Raw genomic sequence first — 17606 nt, forward strand, 5'->3', positions numbered from 1 at the left:
CTTGGTTTTCATAGTGGATTATTTCCCAAAGTCTCGGACACTAACAAGACCACAACTCCCATCACCCCGTGAACGCTGGAGTCTTCAGAGCGCATCCTCCAGAGGTGGGTACCCGGACCATTGACGGACCTGCTGGCTGAAGGGCCCGCCTTCATCAGCCCAAGATCTCCCACCATTGGTCATCTTCCCCGCTTCTCACTGGAGGGCCGCAGGTGAATGAAAGGGGGCGTGTCAGTACTCTCAGCTCGCTGGAGGTGGCTGGAACCCGGTGCCAGGTGAGAACACAGCATCCGATCGGCGCCGCGGCTTTTTTGGTTTGGGGGAAAGTTAGGGGCACCTCGGGAGGCTAGCTCAGGGGACCGGGTGTAGGTAGCAGGGACGGTTGCCTTTCTCAGCCAGCTTTTGGACCGCCCGGCCCAGTAACTCCCTGGACCCCGGCTGCGCAGAGTCGCTCTCAGTGGTAGACCCTCCCTCTTCTTGCGTGGGGTGGGTGGACACCGAGGCACATGCCCACCCTCCCTGGCTGTGGGTGACCCACCCCCTCATGGTCCAGGTGGGAGTTCTGGCTTCTGCTTATTCTGATCCTGAAGGATACCCAGGCGCCAGGGCTTGGCCAGGCTGGGCCAGTGTCCGCTTGGGCAGTGGTCACTTTGCCGGTGGGAAGACCTGCGAGAGGCAAGGCCTCGGTTTTCACACCCAGACACCAGGGACTGTGCCTATTACCTGGTTCCAGTGGCCTCTTTAGGTCGTCTGACTCTGGATGGAATGTTCCCGGTGTCTTGAGAGCATTTTAGCAGAAGAACCGAAGATGGCAATTGGTCAAAAATTCTGCCCCTGCAAAACTCTTAGTTCTATCCCCCTTTTCCTGGGCCAGAGGAGGGAGTGGCTTCCCGGTCTATTGCTAGACCTGTTAGAGGATTTGGGGAGATCGGTAAACAATGGTTAAGGATTGCCTCTCAGGAATCAGTAGAATATGGGTTCTAAATCCTGGACATGTCCTCTTTATCATTGAACCTCAGATTCCCTCTCTGAAAAACGAAAATATTCTGCACTGCGTTAGTATGAGCCCAAAATGAATGTTTGTCAAGTAGTTTTCTTAGTGCTTCGAAATGAACGATGCGCAGGAAATTCCAGTCATACTAGTCATTGGGGAGCAGTTTTTATTCTCAGGTTGGTGGAACTGGAGGGGAGTTGTCAGAAAGACCGGGCTGAACTTACAGTGGTGATGAACACTGTAATCCTAGCACTGGAGAGGCAGAGGCAAGAGGATGGGACTAGCCTCTGCCTCTCTGCCTCTCTGCCCCTCTGCCCCTCTGCCTCCTGAGTGCTTGTATTAAAGACAAGTGCCACCACTACCCAGCTTCACTTTAATTTTTAAAAATTACATTTCTGTATTTATTTATATATTGATTTATTTATTGTGTGTGTACATATTTTCGCGGAGGTTAGAGTTCAGCTTTTAGGAGTTGGTTCTCTCCTTCCACCATGTGAGTGTTGAGCATCACACTCAGCCCAGCAGGCTTGGTAGCAGTGCTTTCACCTGCTGAGCCATCTCACTGCTCCAGTATTTAGTGACTGTTGAGTTGAATTGGAATCGTGTGTACATTCAGAGTGCCATGAATGTGTGGTCCAATGTGCGTTAGGCCAGTGCTAAGCTGCTTTCCGATGAGAAGTAGGGGTTTTCAGCACAGCCCAGGGACCAGCATGCCCGAGACCAGCTTTGCTGATTAGATTAACTATGGACTGATTATTTACCAAGTTTGGGTTCGTGATGCTCCTGCCTCATCCTTCCATGACTGGGACTACAGGTGTGTTCCCGACACCTGGCTAGGACAATTAGAAGTAAAACTCGAGTCCTTTAACATATTTCTTATCCCTAATACTTCTGCTGTTATATCTTTCTTGAATAATTGTTCAGAAAAAAAATTCACTATATAATGAGTAAACACACACACACACACAGACACAGACACAGACACACACACTATAATTTGTTTTGGATCTTGTGGCTTTCTTTCTTTTTTCAATATATCTTGGTGACATTTCAGTTAACTATAGGTAGTTCTACATGATTGAGTCTTTTAAAATTTTAAAATATCAAGCCGGACGTGGTGGCGCACGCCTTTAATCCCAGCACTCGGGAGGCAGAGGCAGGCGGATTTCTGAGTTCGAGGCCAGCCTGGTCTACAAAGTGAGTTCCAGGACAGCCAGAGCTACACAGAGAAACCCTGTCTCGAAAAACCAAAAAAAAAAAAAAAAAAAAAAAAAAAAAAAAAATTTTAAATATCTTTTATTATGGCTGTTTTGCCTGGGTATATGTCTGTGTACCACATGTGTTTCTGGTGCCTACAGAAGCTAGAAGAGGGCACTAGCTCCTCTGGAACTGGAGTTACAGACAGCTATGAGCTGCCATGTGGGTGCTGGGAATTGAACCCGGGTCTTCTGGAAGAGCAGCTGGTGCTTGTAAACCATGAGCCGTGTCTGCAGCCCAACAATCAGAGATTCTTTTTTTTTTTTTTTTTTTTTTTTTGGTTTTTGAGACAGTGTTTCTCTGTGTAGCCCTGGCTGTCCTGGAACTCACTTTGTAGACCAGGCTGGCCTCGAACTCAGAAACCTGCCTGCCTCTGCCTCCCGAGTGCTGGGATCAAAGGCGTGCGCCACCATGCCTGGCTTACAATCAGAGATTCTTAAAGAGAAATACTTTATTTGGGAATTGATTAAAAAAGCAGTGGACATTCGAGTGTCACACTGCATAGTAAAATCTGTGTCTGTTTGAGGGTAGAAATCAGAGAGAAACGTTTAAAGGCAGAATGGGAGCCATGGAAAGCATTTGTGAGAGATGAATCATTGCTATGAAGATCCATAACAAGAGTGTTGTCTAGCAAAGACTAAACAGGCAGATGCTGGGCCATCATCCTCAAAGAAGTACTTTTTGTTTTTGTTTTGGTCCAGGAAAGGGGTGAGGACACACAGTTAAGACTTCTGCTGAGGAGACGTCCCAGGGTGATTTTATATAGGAGCAGTAGAATTCCATAGCTAGGGGAGCTGGAGAGATGGCTGGGAGCACTGGCTGCTTTTGCAGAGGACCTGGTCCCAGTTCCCAGCACTCACATGGTAGCACATAGTTACCTGTAACTCCAGTTCCCAGGGATCTGAGTCCTTTTTAGGTCCTCCACAGGAATTGGACACATAGCTGGCAAATATATCATAATAAAAATAAGTATATCTAGCCAGGTAGAGATGATGCTCACCTTCAGTCCCAGCGCTTGGGAGGCAGGGGCAGGCGGATCTCTGTGAATTTGAGGCCAGCTTTGTTTACAGAGTGAGTGCTAAGATAGCTAGGGCTAATAGAAACCCTATCTCAAAAAACAGTGTTCACTTAACTACTTTGGATGGAAAACTTTTTAGGATTATAATATAATTTGTTGAGTTTAAGATGAATCTAAAAATATAGGAATTGGGCTCTTGATATGGCTCTGTGGGTAAAGGTGCTTGTGTAAGACCCCCTTTCGGGGACCCCCACTCTAGTCTCGGGAGAGAGAAAGAGCGCACTCAAAGAAACACGAGAATCCTTCTTGCTGTAAGCACATGAGGCAGTTTAATGGCAGAGCTCCGGGTCAAAACGTATCTCACACAGGAGTCAGTGGATTCGACCCCGAGGTTCAAAAGCTAGGGGTTTTTATGGGATAAAGGGCTTAGGGGTGGGGAATTCAGCATAGGGACACACTATTGGCTTATTCAAACATCAGCAGAAAGATTACATGTCAGCAAAAAGAATACATGCAGGTCAGGGTGTCAGGGTTCTATGAGTTGTTGACTCAGTTCAGATAGCCCTGTTATGTCCTCACATTCCTCTTTATCTTTAAGGTCAAGCTGTTCCCAGGAATGCTTTAACAACGGGGCATGCACGGGTTTGTTTTTCTTTATTCTCAGCCCCAGGCAGCCTCTAGGCTCACAAACAACCAGCAATTTCTGAGTACTTTATATGACTTACAGGTCTTGAAATTTCATCTTTCTTTCACTTGCTGACAGCCCTTAAGACTGGGTTCAATCTCAGCAACATACATGGTAGGAGAGTACCAACTTTCACAGGTTGTCCTCTGACCTTCACATGAATACTGTGGCACATATGTCCCCTACATAAACATACACACACACACACACACACACACACACACACACATCTGACCTTTTTTCCCCTTAAATATTTTTAGTTCGTGGTTAATTAGATGCATGAGTGTAGAAGCTGCTGCTATGGAGAGCTGACTACAGTTGCCCAGGACTGCAGTGGGTCAGTAGGTGAAGGAGTGGTTGATGGATGGTTAGGGTCTGATGGGAGGAAAGGAGGGCTTGGGGAAGAAGGCTTCCATTTTCTCACCACCAGGAAGATTCTAAGCTAGATTTTCTTGTTCTGCCTAGCATTTAAGAATAGAAGCATGCCTTTTAATTTAGCAAACATTCTTTAATCAAAGCAGTCTGCCAGGTGCTGTGAGGGCTGTCAGATTTAATAAGACATGCCCATGCCTTTAAAGGGCCCGCCATCTTCTGACCGAAGGCACGGACTGTAACAGTAGGAAGGCATTAACCAAGGCTCGTGGAGTTAGTTCCCTCACCAAGAAGCAGCTACGGCAAAAAGGGACTTAATTGGTTTAGACACAGCGTGAGCTAGGTAGGGCTTAGTAGTGTCCCCAGGTGCCATCAGCTGTCACCGTTGTTAGGCTTGGTTCCTCTGGTGGCACAGCTGCACATTCCTCACATTCTATGAGTTTACAGAACGGGATGTCCCTTTCAGAAGCCCAACAAAGGGTCCATTGCTTTTGACTGCTTCTAGCCACAGTGCCCTCTGTGAGTCAGTCAGTAGTGGTCAGAGAGTAAGATGCATTGATCGTGGTAGCCGGTAGGACAGCTTACACACCTGGAACCTGAGCTGGGTGGTGTGTAGCACATTGGCCCAGAGCTGGGGGGTGTGGGGGTGGCTCTGGTCAATAGTTCTGTAGCAGCCTTAGTGATGCTAGCAGAACTCTTCGAAGGGAACATGTGTGCTGGTAAGCCCTGGAATCTACTAGATTTCTCCACAAAATAGTGATAAAAGATTTGAGCTGAGACTGCTGGCTAGTATTTAAGTTCTGATTAAGATAGGAAAAGAAACCATACCATTTGGAGAGTAGAATCTAGTGCATAAGATCTGTTGACTCAGGCTGGAGAGATGGCTCAGGGGTTAAGAGCACTGGCTGCTCTTCCAGAGGCCCTGAGTTCAAATCCCAGCAACCACATGGTGGCTCACAATCATTTGTAAAGGGACTCACTCTGTAGACCAGGCTGGCTTCGAACTCAGAGTTCTACCTGCCTCTTGTAAAGGGTTCTGAGGCCCTCTTCTGTTGTGTTTGAAGACAGCTACAGTGTACTCATACATGTAAAATAAATAAATAAATAAATTTTTTTTAAAAAAAAGGTTATTTAAAAAGATCCTGAGCCGGGTATGGTGGTGCACGCCTTTAATTTCAGCACTGGGGAGGCAGAGGCAAGTGGATTTCTGAGTTCAAGGCCAGCCTGGTCTAGGTCTACAAAGTGACTTCCAGATCTGCCAGGGCTATACAGAGAAACCCTGTCTCGAAAAACCAAAAAAAAAAAAAATCCATTGAATTGATGCTAGACACCACCAAACCCAGTTTTGAGTCCTGACTCCGTCACAACTTAGTCATTTCTTATCTTTGATATCTTTATTAGAAAAACAGGGATAAAAATGAGGACTGACAAAGACTTTTTATTTATTTATTTATTTATTTATTTATTTATTTATTTATTTTTTAATTTGAGATAGGATGTTGTCTTCCAGGCCAACCTGGAACTAGCTATATAGCTGTAGATGGCCTTGAACTCCTGATTTTCTGCCTCTATAATTCTTTAGTATGGTTATTACAGGCATCTGCCACACACACATACACACACCCACCCCAATTTATAAGGAGCTGGGGCTGGAACCCAGGCCTTCCTGAGGGCTAGGCAGGCACTGAGACATATCTCTAGCCTTTTGTTTGTTTGTTGAGATGGGACCTCCATGCCAGCCCGAGCTGACATTGAACTCTCCGTGTAGTCAAACACAATTTTGGGGATGGGTGCCCAAAGTAAAGGGACCTGCACTGAGCGTAATGATCTGAGTTCAGTTCAGAGCCCAGGTGGTCAGAGAAGTGACTTCTGCATGTGTGCTGTGGCACCCGTTTGTCCACATACATGCATTCATACATACACACACACACATACATATGTACACACATATACATATGTACACACATACATACACATATACACACATATATACATACACACATACATACATACATATACACCCATATATGCACATACAATGTAAATACATGCTTGCATACACACATATGTGTATACACACATATACACATACAATGTAAATGAAGTTCTTTTTTTTTTTAATTTATTTTATGTATGAGTACACTGTTGCTGTCTTCAGACACACCAGAAGGGGGCATTATATTCCATTACAGATAGTTGTGACCCACCATATGGTTGCTGGAAATTGAACTCAGGACCTCTGGAAGAGCAGTCAGTGCTCTTAAACACTGAGCCATCTCTCCAGCCCTACAATATAAATAAATTAAAAGTATAAAAAATATATCCTTTTGTCTCTGCCTCTCAAGTGCTAAAATTATGGTGGTTTTATTTTATTTTTACTTACTTAGTTTTTGAGACAGGGTTTCTTTGTGTAGCCCTGGCTGTCCTAGAACTTGCTCTGTAAACCAGACTGGTCTCAAATTCACAGAGCTCCACCTGTCTCCACCTCCAGATTAAAGTCATGTGCCACCACTACCTGGCGGGTTGTTTTAATTTTTATATTTTTTGGAAGATGTGTTTTGATTTATGTGTATGTTCATGAGTGCCCGTGGAGACCAAGAGAGGGTGTCGAATCCCTGGAGCTAGAGTTACAAGTGGTTGTGAGCTGCCCAGTATGGATGCCAGGAACCGAGCTCTGGTCCTCTGGAAGAGCAGAAGTGTCCTTAACCACTGAGATGCCCCTTCATCCCTTATTTATTTATTTATTCATTTCTGTATTTATTTATAGGCAGGGTCTCATTCTATATTCCACGTTGGCCCAGACCTCCTGATCCGACTGCCTCAGCCTCCTGAGTATAAGTATTGCTGGTGTATACCACCTTACAGGATTTAACGTTGGGGAGAGAATCCATGTAAAACATCAACTACTGTGCCCACATTGAGTTATCTGGCTTCTTTCTTGCTTTCTTGCTTTCTTGCATGAGTACATTGTTGCTGTCTTCAGACACACCAGAAGAGGGCTTCTGATCCCATTACAGATAGTTGTGAGCCACCATGTGGTTGCTGGGAATTGAACTCAGGACCTCTGGAAGAGCACTCAGTGCTCTTAACCACTGAGCCATCTCTCCAGCCCACTCTTTGTTCTTTTTATCCTTTAAGCCAGTTATTCAAAACAGCCTACATCATGAAAACACCGTTGGTCCAGTAGTTTGGTTTCTTTTTTTTTTTTTTTTTTGGTTTTTCGAGACAGGGTTTCTCTGTGTAGCCCTGGCTATCCTGGAACTCACTCTGTAGACCGGGCTGGCCTCGAACTCAGAAATCCACCTGCCTCTGCCTCCCAAGTGCTGGGATTAAAGGCGTGCGCCACCACGCCCGGCTGGTTTCTTTTTTTTAAACATGGTTTTAGATTTACTTATTTTACTTTATGTGAGTGTTTTGCCTGCGTGGATATAAGTGTATGAGCGTGAGTGCCTGGTGCCTGTGAGGTCAGTGAGGTTATTGGATCCTTTGGAACTGGATAAGTTAAGGATCGTAGTGATTTACTGCGTGGGTGCTTGCAACTGAACCCAGATCATTTGCAAGAGCAACAAAGTGCTCTTAACCACTGAGTCCTCTCTGCAGCCGGAACCAGTGCTTTGACATATAATAGATGATAATATATAAACTCCTCTAACAGCCAGGGCTGTAGATCAGTGTGCTTGCCTTGCACACAGGAAGCCTCGGTTGAGGCACCACATAACATAAATTGGGGGATGGTGAGCCACCGCTACAATCCAGGAGTTCCAGGCCAGCCTGGGCTACATAGAAAATTCCAGGCCAGCCTGGGCTACAGAAAATCAAAACAAAATATGAACAGCCTATTGTAAAGTTGGAATTCTCGAATTAACGTAAATAAAAATCTTGGCAGAGCTCCAGGCCCCTCCAGAGCAGCAGCGGCTGGGCTGAAGGAGAAATGGAGGCACAGTCCTACTGCGCCAAGCTCTTGGGGGAGTTGAATGAGCAGCGGAAACGAGACTTTTTCTGTGACTGCAGCATCATCGTGGAAGGGCGTATCTTCAAGGCCCACAGGAACATCCTATTCGCCAACAGTGGCTACTTCCGAGCCCTACTCCTTCACTACATCCAGGACAGCGGGCGGCACAGCACAGCTTCACTGGACATCGTCACCTCCGACGCCTTCTCCACCATTCTAGACTTCCTCTACTCTGGGAAGTTGGATCTGTGTGGCGAGAACGTGATCGAAGTCATGTCAGCTGCCAGCTACCTGCAGATGAATGAGGTGGTCAACTTCTGTAAGACGTACATCAGGTCGTCCCTGGACATCTGCAGAAAGATGGAGAAGGAGGCCGCTGTGGCTGCTGCAATGGCTGCGGCGGCAGCTGCTGCTGCAGCTGCGGCTCATCAGATAGACAGTGAAAGTCCAAGTTCAGGACTGGAGGGGACTTCCTGTGGCACCAAAAGCTTTGCCTCCTCCTCAGTAGATGGAGAAGGGAGTCTGGACTGTACACGATCATCTTGTGACGACTGCCATCCCTTGGAGCTGGTGGCGAAAGACAGCCAGGGCTCTGGGGTCTCCGACAGTGACCTTTGTGTTGTGCCCAGACCGGTTGAACCTAAGTTAGAATTCGATGTTACCAGGGTGGAGGTGGAGGCTGACGAACAGCTACAGCAATATGCCGCCCCACTGGCCCATATGGAGGAAGGTCTGCCCAGTAACCAGGCCTTGGATCTGACCTATAGCAGCTACCACGTGAAGCAGTTCCTGGAGGCTCTCCTGCGCAACGGTGCTGTCCAGAGCAAAGATGACTTGGATTATCACTCTTCTCGTGGCTTGGAGGGAAGACTGGAAGGTCCAGGAGTGGCCATGAGTTCGGTGGTGGACGTTCAGAACGACTGGTATAGAGAGGACTCAGGTGAGTTCAGGTTGCAAACATCTCTTTGTCAGCATTTAGTGCGTTCTGTGCCTTGTGTGTTCACCCCTCATTGTGATCCTCGCTGCTATCATGCCACCGCTGCTACTCACCATTGCTGCCGCCACCACCATCGATAGTTATTAATTAAGCTCTCGTTGTATATAGAGCCTTGTTTTCTGTGTGTGTGCACATGGACACCAGAGGATGGTATCAGATGTTGCAACTCAAGAGATATCCACTTTGTTTTTGCTTTTTGTAATTATAGATTACCTTATTTTGTTTCACAGGAAGTTTTGCCTGCATGTAAATCTGTACATCATGTGTATGCAGAGGCCAGAAGAGGGCATTGGATCTCCTAGGTCAGGAGTTACTAGTGGCTCTGAGCTGCCGTGTGCATGTTGGGAAGAGAACCCAGTTCCTTTGAAAGAGCAACTGGTACTCTAAGCTGTTCATCTATCTCTCTAGTCCCTGCCTTGTTTTTTTTGAGGCGGGGTCTCTCGTTAGCCTAGGGCTTGCTAATTTTGCTTAGCCTGGCTGGCCAGTGACCCTGGACCTCCAAGGATCCAACTATCCCCATTTTTTCTATTGCTGAGATTATAGATATGTGTAGCCATGCCTAGCTTTTCACAGGTGGTTGGGTAAAATCAGGTCCCTGTTGGGCAGTGGTAGCAGTGCATGCCTTTAGTCCCAGCACTCAGGAGACAGACTCTGTGACTGGGAGGCCAGCAAAACCCTGTGTAGATAAAACAACAACAACAACGAATGAGGTCCTGACTTTTGTTCTGCCAACACGTCACTGACTGAGTCCTTTGCCTGGCTCTTCTTTGTGTATTTCTGTGTTGCCTATACAGGGTGTGGTCATCCTTTGATGTCCATGAGGGGATGGTTCCAAGACTCCCCTTAGATGATGTGCAAGTCCACTGGATGTGCAAGTCCTCTGTAGACTGATACTGTCAGGTGTGGTGGCACACACCCTGCATCGCTGCACTGGGAAGGAAGAGGCTAGCAGATCTCTCTGAGTTCAAGGCCACCCTGGTCTAGATAGCAAATTCCAGGCCAAAAAGAGCTATTCAGTGGCATGCTGTCTTAAAAAATAAAACAAACAAACAAGTGGTTGGAGCGATGTCTGAGCAGTTAACAGCACTTGCTTCTTTTGCAAAGGACCCATGTTTAGTTTCTGCCCACAGTGGCTTACAAACTGTAACTGTAGTCCCAGAGGATCCGACACCTTCTTCTGACTTCCACAGCAGTGCATGCATGTAGTGCACAGACACACATGTAGGTAAGACATCCATACATATAAAATAAAAAAATTGAAATACATGAAGTGATAGTGTTTGTTAACAATGTCCTGTGTTATTTAAATCATTCCTCAGTTATTTATAATCCCTGACAGGATGTCAGGCTGTGTAAGGAGTTGCTAAGGTTCAGGGGGAAAAGGACAAGAGAGAAAGTCCTGCAGGCCATGGTAGGTCACGCTGTGATCCCAGCACTCGAAGGATAGGAATCAGAATTCAAGACCTTGGTGCGTAGTGAGTTTGAGGCCAGCCCGAGCTACAGGAGACCCTCCCGCTGTCCTTCCAAAATCAAACAAAGAGGAACTCTTCCAAAGTTTGTATCTATAAAACAAACATTTCTCTCAGCATTACCTAGGTGGATTCTTCAGTGCCTAGGAGTCCCAGTGGATGAAGATCCTATGCGTGTTGTTGATAATAACAGGAAGGTCTAGGACGGGCATTGGCTTATTTTAGTAATGAAGATGGCAGCCAGTGGGATGCCTTGGTGGTAAGAAGGCTTGTCATTTCTGCCTGACAACCCGAGCTTGGCAAGCCCTGGAACCCACAGTGAAAGAAGAGAACCAGCTCCCAAAGGGTATCCTCTGACCTGCACATGTGGACAGTAGCTCTTACACATATGTACGTGTGTTCACACAAACATCATAAACACACAATAACAGTAATGATATTAAATAACACATTTAAAAATCTTTAAGATGAAGATGGTACACATTAAGTTTGAATACTTAAACGGTAAAGAAATAAGAAATAAAACAAAGTAAAAGGGCTGAATGGGAAAGAGACTTTTATTTGTGTGGTTAACTCTAGAAGTTATATGAGAGTTTTAAGAAAAACCCCTTGGCTCATGGCAAAAGGGACTAAAGGTGCCCATGTGGCATCATCCTGTGGTGCCAGGAATGCCTAATGAGGGGGTGCTGCCACTGGAGAGCCTGGGCCCAATGGGAAGAGCATACCTTGCTGACTGTAAGAAAAAGGAAGGCCACTTTCTAATAGTGGCTTTCCTGGTCTGAGACTATGTAAGTTCCCAGTTTGGGAGGTGGGCCAGATAGTTTGCATGGGTTCCAAGAAATTGGAGGGGCGCCTCAACATGTTGGACACAGTCTTGGTAGTTTAGATGGCCCCCTTAGTTTTGAAAGTAGCTCTCCCGATCTTAGAGGTCCTGGCATTTGAGCAGGTGTCTGGCCTCTGGACCTGGCCCATATTGGTGGTCTACGGACTTCAGAGCCAGTTCCAGAAAACCAGTGCTTGTGATAATTAAAGTGAAAGGTGCCTTCCCCTGAGTCTTTCAGCGAAATTTTAGGTTTCTTTTAGAGTTACAAGGAATCCTAGGCTTGGGGCTGGAAAAATGGCTCGGAGGTTAAGAGCACTGACTGTTCTTCCAAAGGTCCTGAGTTCAAATCCCAGCAACCACATGGTGGTTCACAACCACCTGTAATGAGATCTGATGCCCTCTTCTGTTGCGTCTGAAGACAGCTACAGTGTACTTACATATAATAAATAAATAAATCTTTAAAAAAAAAAAGGAATCCTAGGCTCATCGTGTTTAAAATATAACCCTCCTAGAGCACACACAAGTTTACTATGCCTTATGATGCTCGGACTCCCACCTATCTCTCGTCTATTCCCAAATAAACTATGTATATTTAAAGAATCTTGGATCGCTAGGCACTGTGTCCAAATAGTCCAACCAACTGGAGACCAAGGGCTCAAATACATGAGCTCATGGCAAACATTTCTCATTCAAACCAACACATCACTGTAGCCCCAAGTTTGGGATAACGCCCCATTGCTGTTATTGGCTTTAGTGATGGTTCTGTAGATACAAGACATTGAAGGCTGGTATATTGGGTATCACAATGTTTCTATGATAAGTGTGTCTGAGTTGGTTTCTTAGTATTTCCAAGTGAGACCCTCTATATCGTTTCAGTTGCATATAGATTGGTCTTTATAACACAGAATGTTGACTGGCTGTTTACAGCTCACACCAGGATGAATCACGCCAGGTGTTACAGGGAGCCATGTACAGGGGAGACAAAAATAATTTGGGTATATTACAAAATGTTTGTAAAACTCACAGAACATGGGGCTGGAGAGATGGCTCAGAGGTTAAGAGCTCTGGCTGTTCTTCCAGAGGACCCAAGTTTGGTCCTGGAACATTTATGTCAGGTGTCTCATAACTTCACCTCCAAGGAGACACCTTCTGGCCTCCATGGGTATCCATAGACACCTGGCATTAATACACAGACCTACCCATTTACATGAATAAAAATTAAATGAACAAAAATCTTTTTTTGTCTTTTTTTTTAATATTTTTTTATTACGTATTTTCCTCAATTACATTTCCAATGCTATCCCAAAAGTCCCCCATACCCTCCCCCCCACTTCCCTACCCACCCATTCCCATTTTTTGGCCCTGGCGTTCCCCTGTACTGGGGCAGATAAAGTTTGCGTGTCCAATGGGCCTCTCTTTCCAGTGATGGCCGACTAGGCCATCTTTTGATATGGACAAAAATCTTAGTAGCAAAAAACTCTCATGGGCTGGAGAGATGTCCCAGTTACTAAAGCCTGATGCTCATGACCAGAAACTAAGCTGGGTGGGTGGGTGAGGATGGGGCTTAGTGAAAGAACATTTGGGTATCACAGTCAAGGCCCCGGGTTCAATGTCTAAGCAGGGGAAGGGAGCCGGGAAAGCCCACTTAGTTGTCTTGACCTTTGATCTTCTAGAAGCCAAAGTGGGACTTGCACTGGTCAGTCTTGCAGCTTGCTAGCAGGTGGAGTTGGTAGTCTCCCTCTCTGTCTGGGATGAGGGTGTTTCCCAGTCCCACCCCGAAAGGTGGCTGTGGTTGTCCCTGTTGACGGCTAATGGCGTCTGTTGGCTTCCTCAGGTGACGTGCTGGTGGTTCCTATCAAGCTGCACAGGTGTCCCTTCTGCCCTTACACCGCCAAGCAGAAGGGCATCCTCAAACGACACATCCGCTCCCACACTGGCGAACGGCCGTACCCCTGCGAGACCTGCGGCAAGAGGTTCACCCGGCAGGAGCACCTTCGGAGTCACGCCCTGAGCGTGAGTGTCAGGGACGTCACTGTAAGGGCTGTGCCTGTCTCCTAATGTGAGGGTGGGACTGTCTGTCACTGCTCTCTCATCTAGAGATTTTTTTTAAGAGAAGTTTGTGAAGTCTTCTCTTACCAGGTTAAAGCCAAGCTGGCGGCCCTTAGAAAGTTAATGCTAGCTGGGCTGGTGGCGCACGCCTTTAATCCCAGTACTCCGGAGGCAGAGTCAGGAGGATTTCTGAGTTGGAGGCCAGCCTGCTCTACAGAGTGAGTTCCAGGACAGCCAGGGCTATACAGAGAAACCCTGTCTCAAAAAAAAAAAAAAAAAAAAAAAAAAAAAAAAGTTAATACTGGTGTGCGAACAGGCCAGTTTTCTAAGAAGCCTAGCTTTTGTTCAAGGATGGCCGTCATGAGGCCAGAACTGGCAGGGCCAGCAGACTGTGAGTTTCTTCCCCTGATAAGGATGTGGAGTAAGCTGTATCCCCAGTTTCCCACCAGAACTGACACCCTGAGGCAGGAGAGTAACTTGCTTCCATTTGTACAGCAAGTACTGCTAACTGCTAAGTCATCTCTCCAGCCTTTTCTGTGACCTTTACGGTGTCCCCTTGTGCTGGCAGGTCCACAGATCCAGCCGTCCAATTATCTGCAAAGGTTGTCGACGAACCTTCACGAGCCACCTGTCCCAAGGACTGCGGCGCTTCGGGCTGTGTGACAGTTGCACCTGTGTCACAGACCCCCACGAGGAAGATGACGACCTGATGCCTGTCAACCTTAGCCTGGTGGAGGCTTCATCTGAAAGCCACGAGAAGAGTGACACAGATGACTGGCCCATCTACATAGAGTCTGGTGAGGAGAATGACCCACCCGTGGAGGATTCTGATGACAAGCCACACATTCGGCCCAACTTACCAGCCCCAGAGACACTTACGTAGCAGTGACTTGGTGGGCAGGTTTTAAGTGTTGTGGCTTGTTCTACTGTGAAAGCGACCATTTGTCGAGTTCTATGAGACTTGGGGATCGTCTCCCCACAGTGTCGTTACACTTGGATTTTTTGTTAGACGAAGGCTGGATGTTATGACTCAAAAAGACTGATGGTGTTTTAGCATGGAGTCTTAAGAATTTTGTTGGCCTCTCCTTGGTACTGACTGAATTGAGATTGAGCCCCGAGACTTCCTAATTTTCCTGCTGAGAAGCTGACTCTGGGCCGGAGATAAATAAGAAAACTCCCTGCTTAGCACTATGCCGGTCTTTTACGTTCTTACATCATTACTTTCTTCTGAAGAGGTGGCAAGGGTATCTTGTCAGAACCTCGGTCTTTCCCCTGCCAGGCTTCTTGAAACGAATTCCACATTTAATTGTCTGGGAATCTGCTTCGATAAAAAGCAGCCGGGGCTAACTACGTGGTCATAAAAGGTACTCCCTAAATCTAAGACTGTATGCCTAAAGGCTGGAGGAAGCTTTATGCAGACAAACACTGACACAAATTGCAAGTTTATTCTGGGCCCCCTGCTTGCCCACCTGGATCGAGTTAAGTTAAATGAACCCCCAGAGAAAAGCCAGTGAGCCAGGGCAGAGTACTGCCCCTGTCTACTCTGCTATTTGACAATTCCGTACACACAAATCCCCTATTCTCAGATTATAAAGCAAGTCGTTTGGGCAAAAATCAAAAGGCTGCTTAGTCATTTCCCAGACATGCAACCTGGATATGCACACCCTCGTGACATTCCTGGGCATGCGTGTCCCGCTGACATCCTGCCACCTAGTTTATGCCCAGACTTGAACTGCAGGGGAGACGTGCATGCCTAACTCACATTCAGGTTTTAGAAGACCACCTAGAAGGAAGGAGCTGGGTAGAGCAGGTTTCAGGCCGGTCTGCTTTTCACCCACTCTGCTGCCAAGTCACAACTGTAGCAAAGCAAGTTGAGTGTCTCTAAAGTATCAAAGGACAGGAAAGACCATGGATGAATGGTGCACTAGAAGGTAGTTCGCAGACTTTTCTTAAAAGCATCTGAAATGGACTTTAAAAGAAATCTCTTGTCTTCCTTTACTTTTAATACAGTTTCAAACAGCAGTGAAACCACCCATCTCTCTGCCTCTTGAACAATACCTAGTGAGAATCATTTATAAACTGCCTTGTATGTATTGTCTTGTCATTAAAGAATGGAAGTTTTTGTTGGTTTGCTTGTATTTTGAGACAGGGTTTCTCTGGGGGGCGAGGGGGCTTGGTTGCTGTGAAACCCGCTATGTAGACTAGGCTGGCTTTGAACTCCTGAAGTTCTGACTGCCTCTGCCTCCCAAGGGCTGGGATTAAAGGCATGTACCACCTCCCCTGGCAGGACTAGGGTTACAGTTCATTGTCTGTCATTAGGAAGTCCCTGGGTCCAGTCTCTAGTACTGCAATAAACAAATACCGAAATTTGTGTTGTCTGCAAGAAAAAAAAGCCATTAAAAAAAAAAAAAAAGAAAGACAGCATGAGGTTGGAGAGGTGGCTCAATGGTTAAGATCACTGGCTGCTCTTCCAGAGGACCTGGGTTCAATTCCCAGCACCCACATGGCAGCTCACAATTGTCTCTAACTCCAGTTCTGGGGATCTGACACCCTCACACCAATGCACACAAAATACAATATAATAAATTGTCAATGTTATAAAAAAGAAAGGAAGGAAGGAAGGAAGAAAAGAAAGAAAGATTATTTTGGTTTTCATTGGTTTTCTCAGTATTAGGTGTTATATCCTGGACCTTGTCTGTGCCGGGCAAGTACTCTCTACTGACTTAGTCCCCACCCATGGATGGAAAGGTATTTCAATTGGACTTTAACAGAGTGCTAGGACCGTACCCGAGACTCTGAGTGCTAGGACTGTACCCGAGACTCTGAGTGCTAGGACTGTACCCGAGACTCTCAGTGCTAGGACTGTACCCGAGACTCTGAGTGCTAGGACCGTACCCGAGACTCTCAGTGCTAGGACTGTACCCGAGACTCTCAGTGCTAGGACTGTACCCGAGACTCTCAGTGCTAGGACTGTACCCGAGACTCTCAGTGCTAGGACTGTACCCGAGACTCTGAGTGCTAGGACTGTACCCGAGACTCTCAGTGCTAGGACTGTACCCGAGACTCTGAGTGCTAGGACTGTACCCGAGACTCTGAGTGCTAGGACTGTACCCGAGACTCTGAGTGCTAGGACTGTACCCGAGACTCTCAGTGCTAGGACTGTACCCGAGACTCTGAGTGCTAGGACCGTACCCGAGACTCTCAGTGCTAGGACTGTACCCGAGACTCTCAGTGCTAGGACTGTACCCGAGACTCTGAGTGCTAGGACTGTACCCGAGACTCTCAGTGCTAGGACTGTACCCGAGACTCTGAGTGCTAGGACTGTACCCGAGACTCTCAGTGCTAGGACTGTACCCGAGACTCTCAGTGCTAGGACTGTACCCGAGACTCTGAGTGCTAGGACTGTACCCGAGACTCTGAGTGCTAGGACTGTACCCGAGACTCTGAGTGCTAGGACTGTACCCGAGACTCTCAGTGCTAGGACTGTACCCGAGACTCTGAGTGCTAGGACTGTACCCGAGACTCTGAGTGCTAGGACTGTACCCGAGACTCTGAGTGCTAGGACTGTACCCGAGACTCTCAGTGCTAGGACCGTACCCGAGACTCTGAGTGCTAGGACCGTACCCGAGACTCTGAGTGCTAGGACTGTACCCGAGACTCTCAGTGCTAGGACTGTACCCGAGACTCTCAGTGCTAGGACTGTACCCGAGACTCTGAGTGCTAGGACTGTACCCGAGACTCTCAGTGCTAGGACTGTACCCGAGACTCTGAGTGCTAGGACTGTACCCGAGACTCTGAGTGCTAGGACTGTACCCGAGACTCTCAGTGCTAGGACTGTACCCGAGACTCTGAGTGCTAGGACTGTACCCGAGACTCTGAGTGCTAGGACTGTACCCGAGACTCTCAGTGCTAGGACTGTACCCGAGACTCTGAGTGCTAGGACTGTACCCGAGACTCTCAGTGCTAGGACCGTACCCGAGACTCTGAGTG

General features: G+C 47.0%; 1 protein-coding gene across 1 annotated transcript; it reads left to right on the forward strand.

Annotated features, from left to right (window-relative positions):
- Nucleotides 1-217: 217 nt before the first annotated feature.
- Nucleotides 218-15684, forward strand: Zbtb8b (zinc finger and BTB domain containing 8B). The gene is made up of 4 exons (XM_021161497.2): nt 218-275; nt 8213-9218; nt 13402-13580; nt 14185-15684. Exons 2-4 carry the CDS (start codon nt 8258-8260, stop codon nt 14497-14499), a joined length of 1455 nt encoding a protein of 484 aa, XP_021017156.1. The 5' UTR covers nt 218-275; nt 8213-8257; the 3' UTR covers nt 14500-15684.
- Nucleotides 15685-17606: the final 1922 nt, after the last annotated feature.

This window comes from Mus caroli, unplaced genomic scaffold (genome assembly GCF_978045245.1).
Source record: "Mus caroli unplaced genomic scaffold, Mus_caroli_1 scaffold_6, whole genome shotgun sequence".
Taxonomy (NCBI): Eukaryota; Metazoa; Chordata; class Mammalia; order Rodentia; family Muridae; genus Mus; species Mus caroli.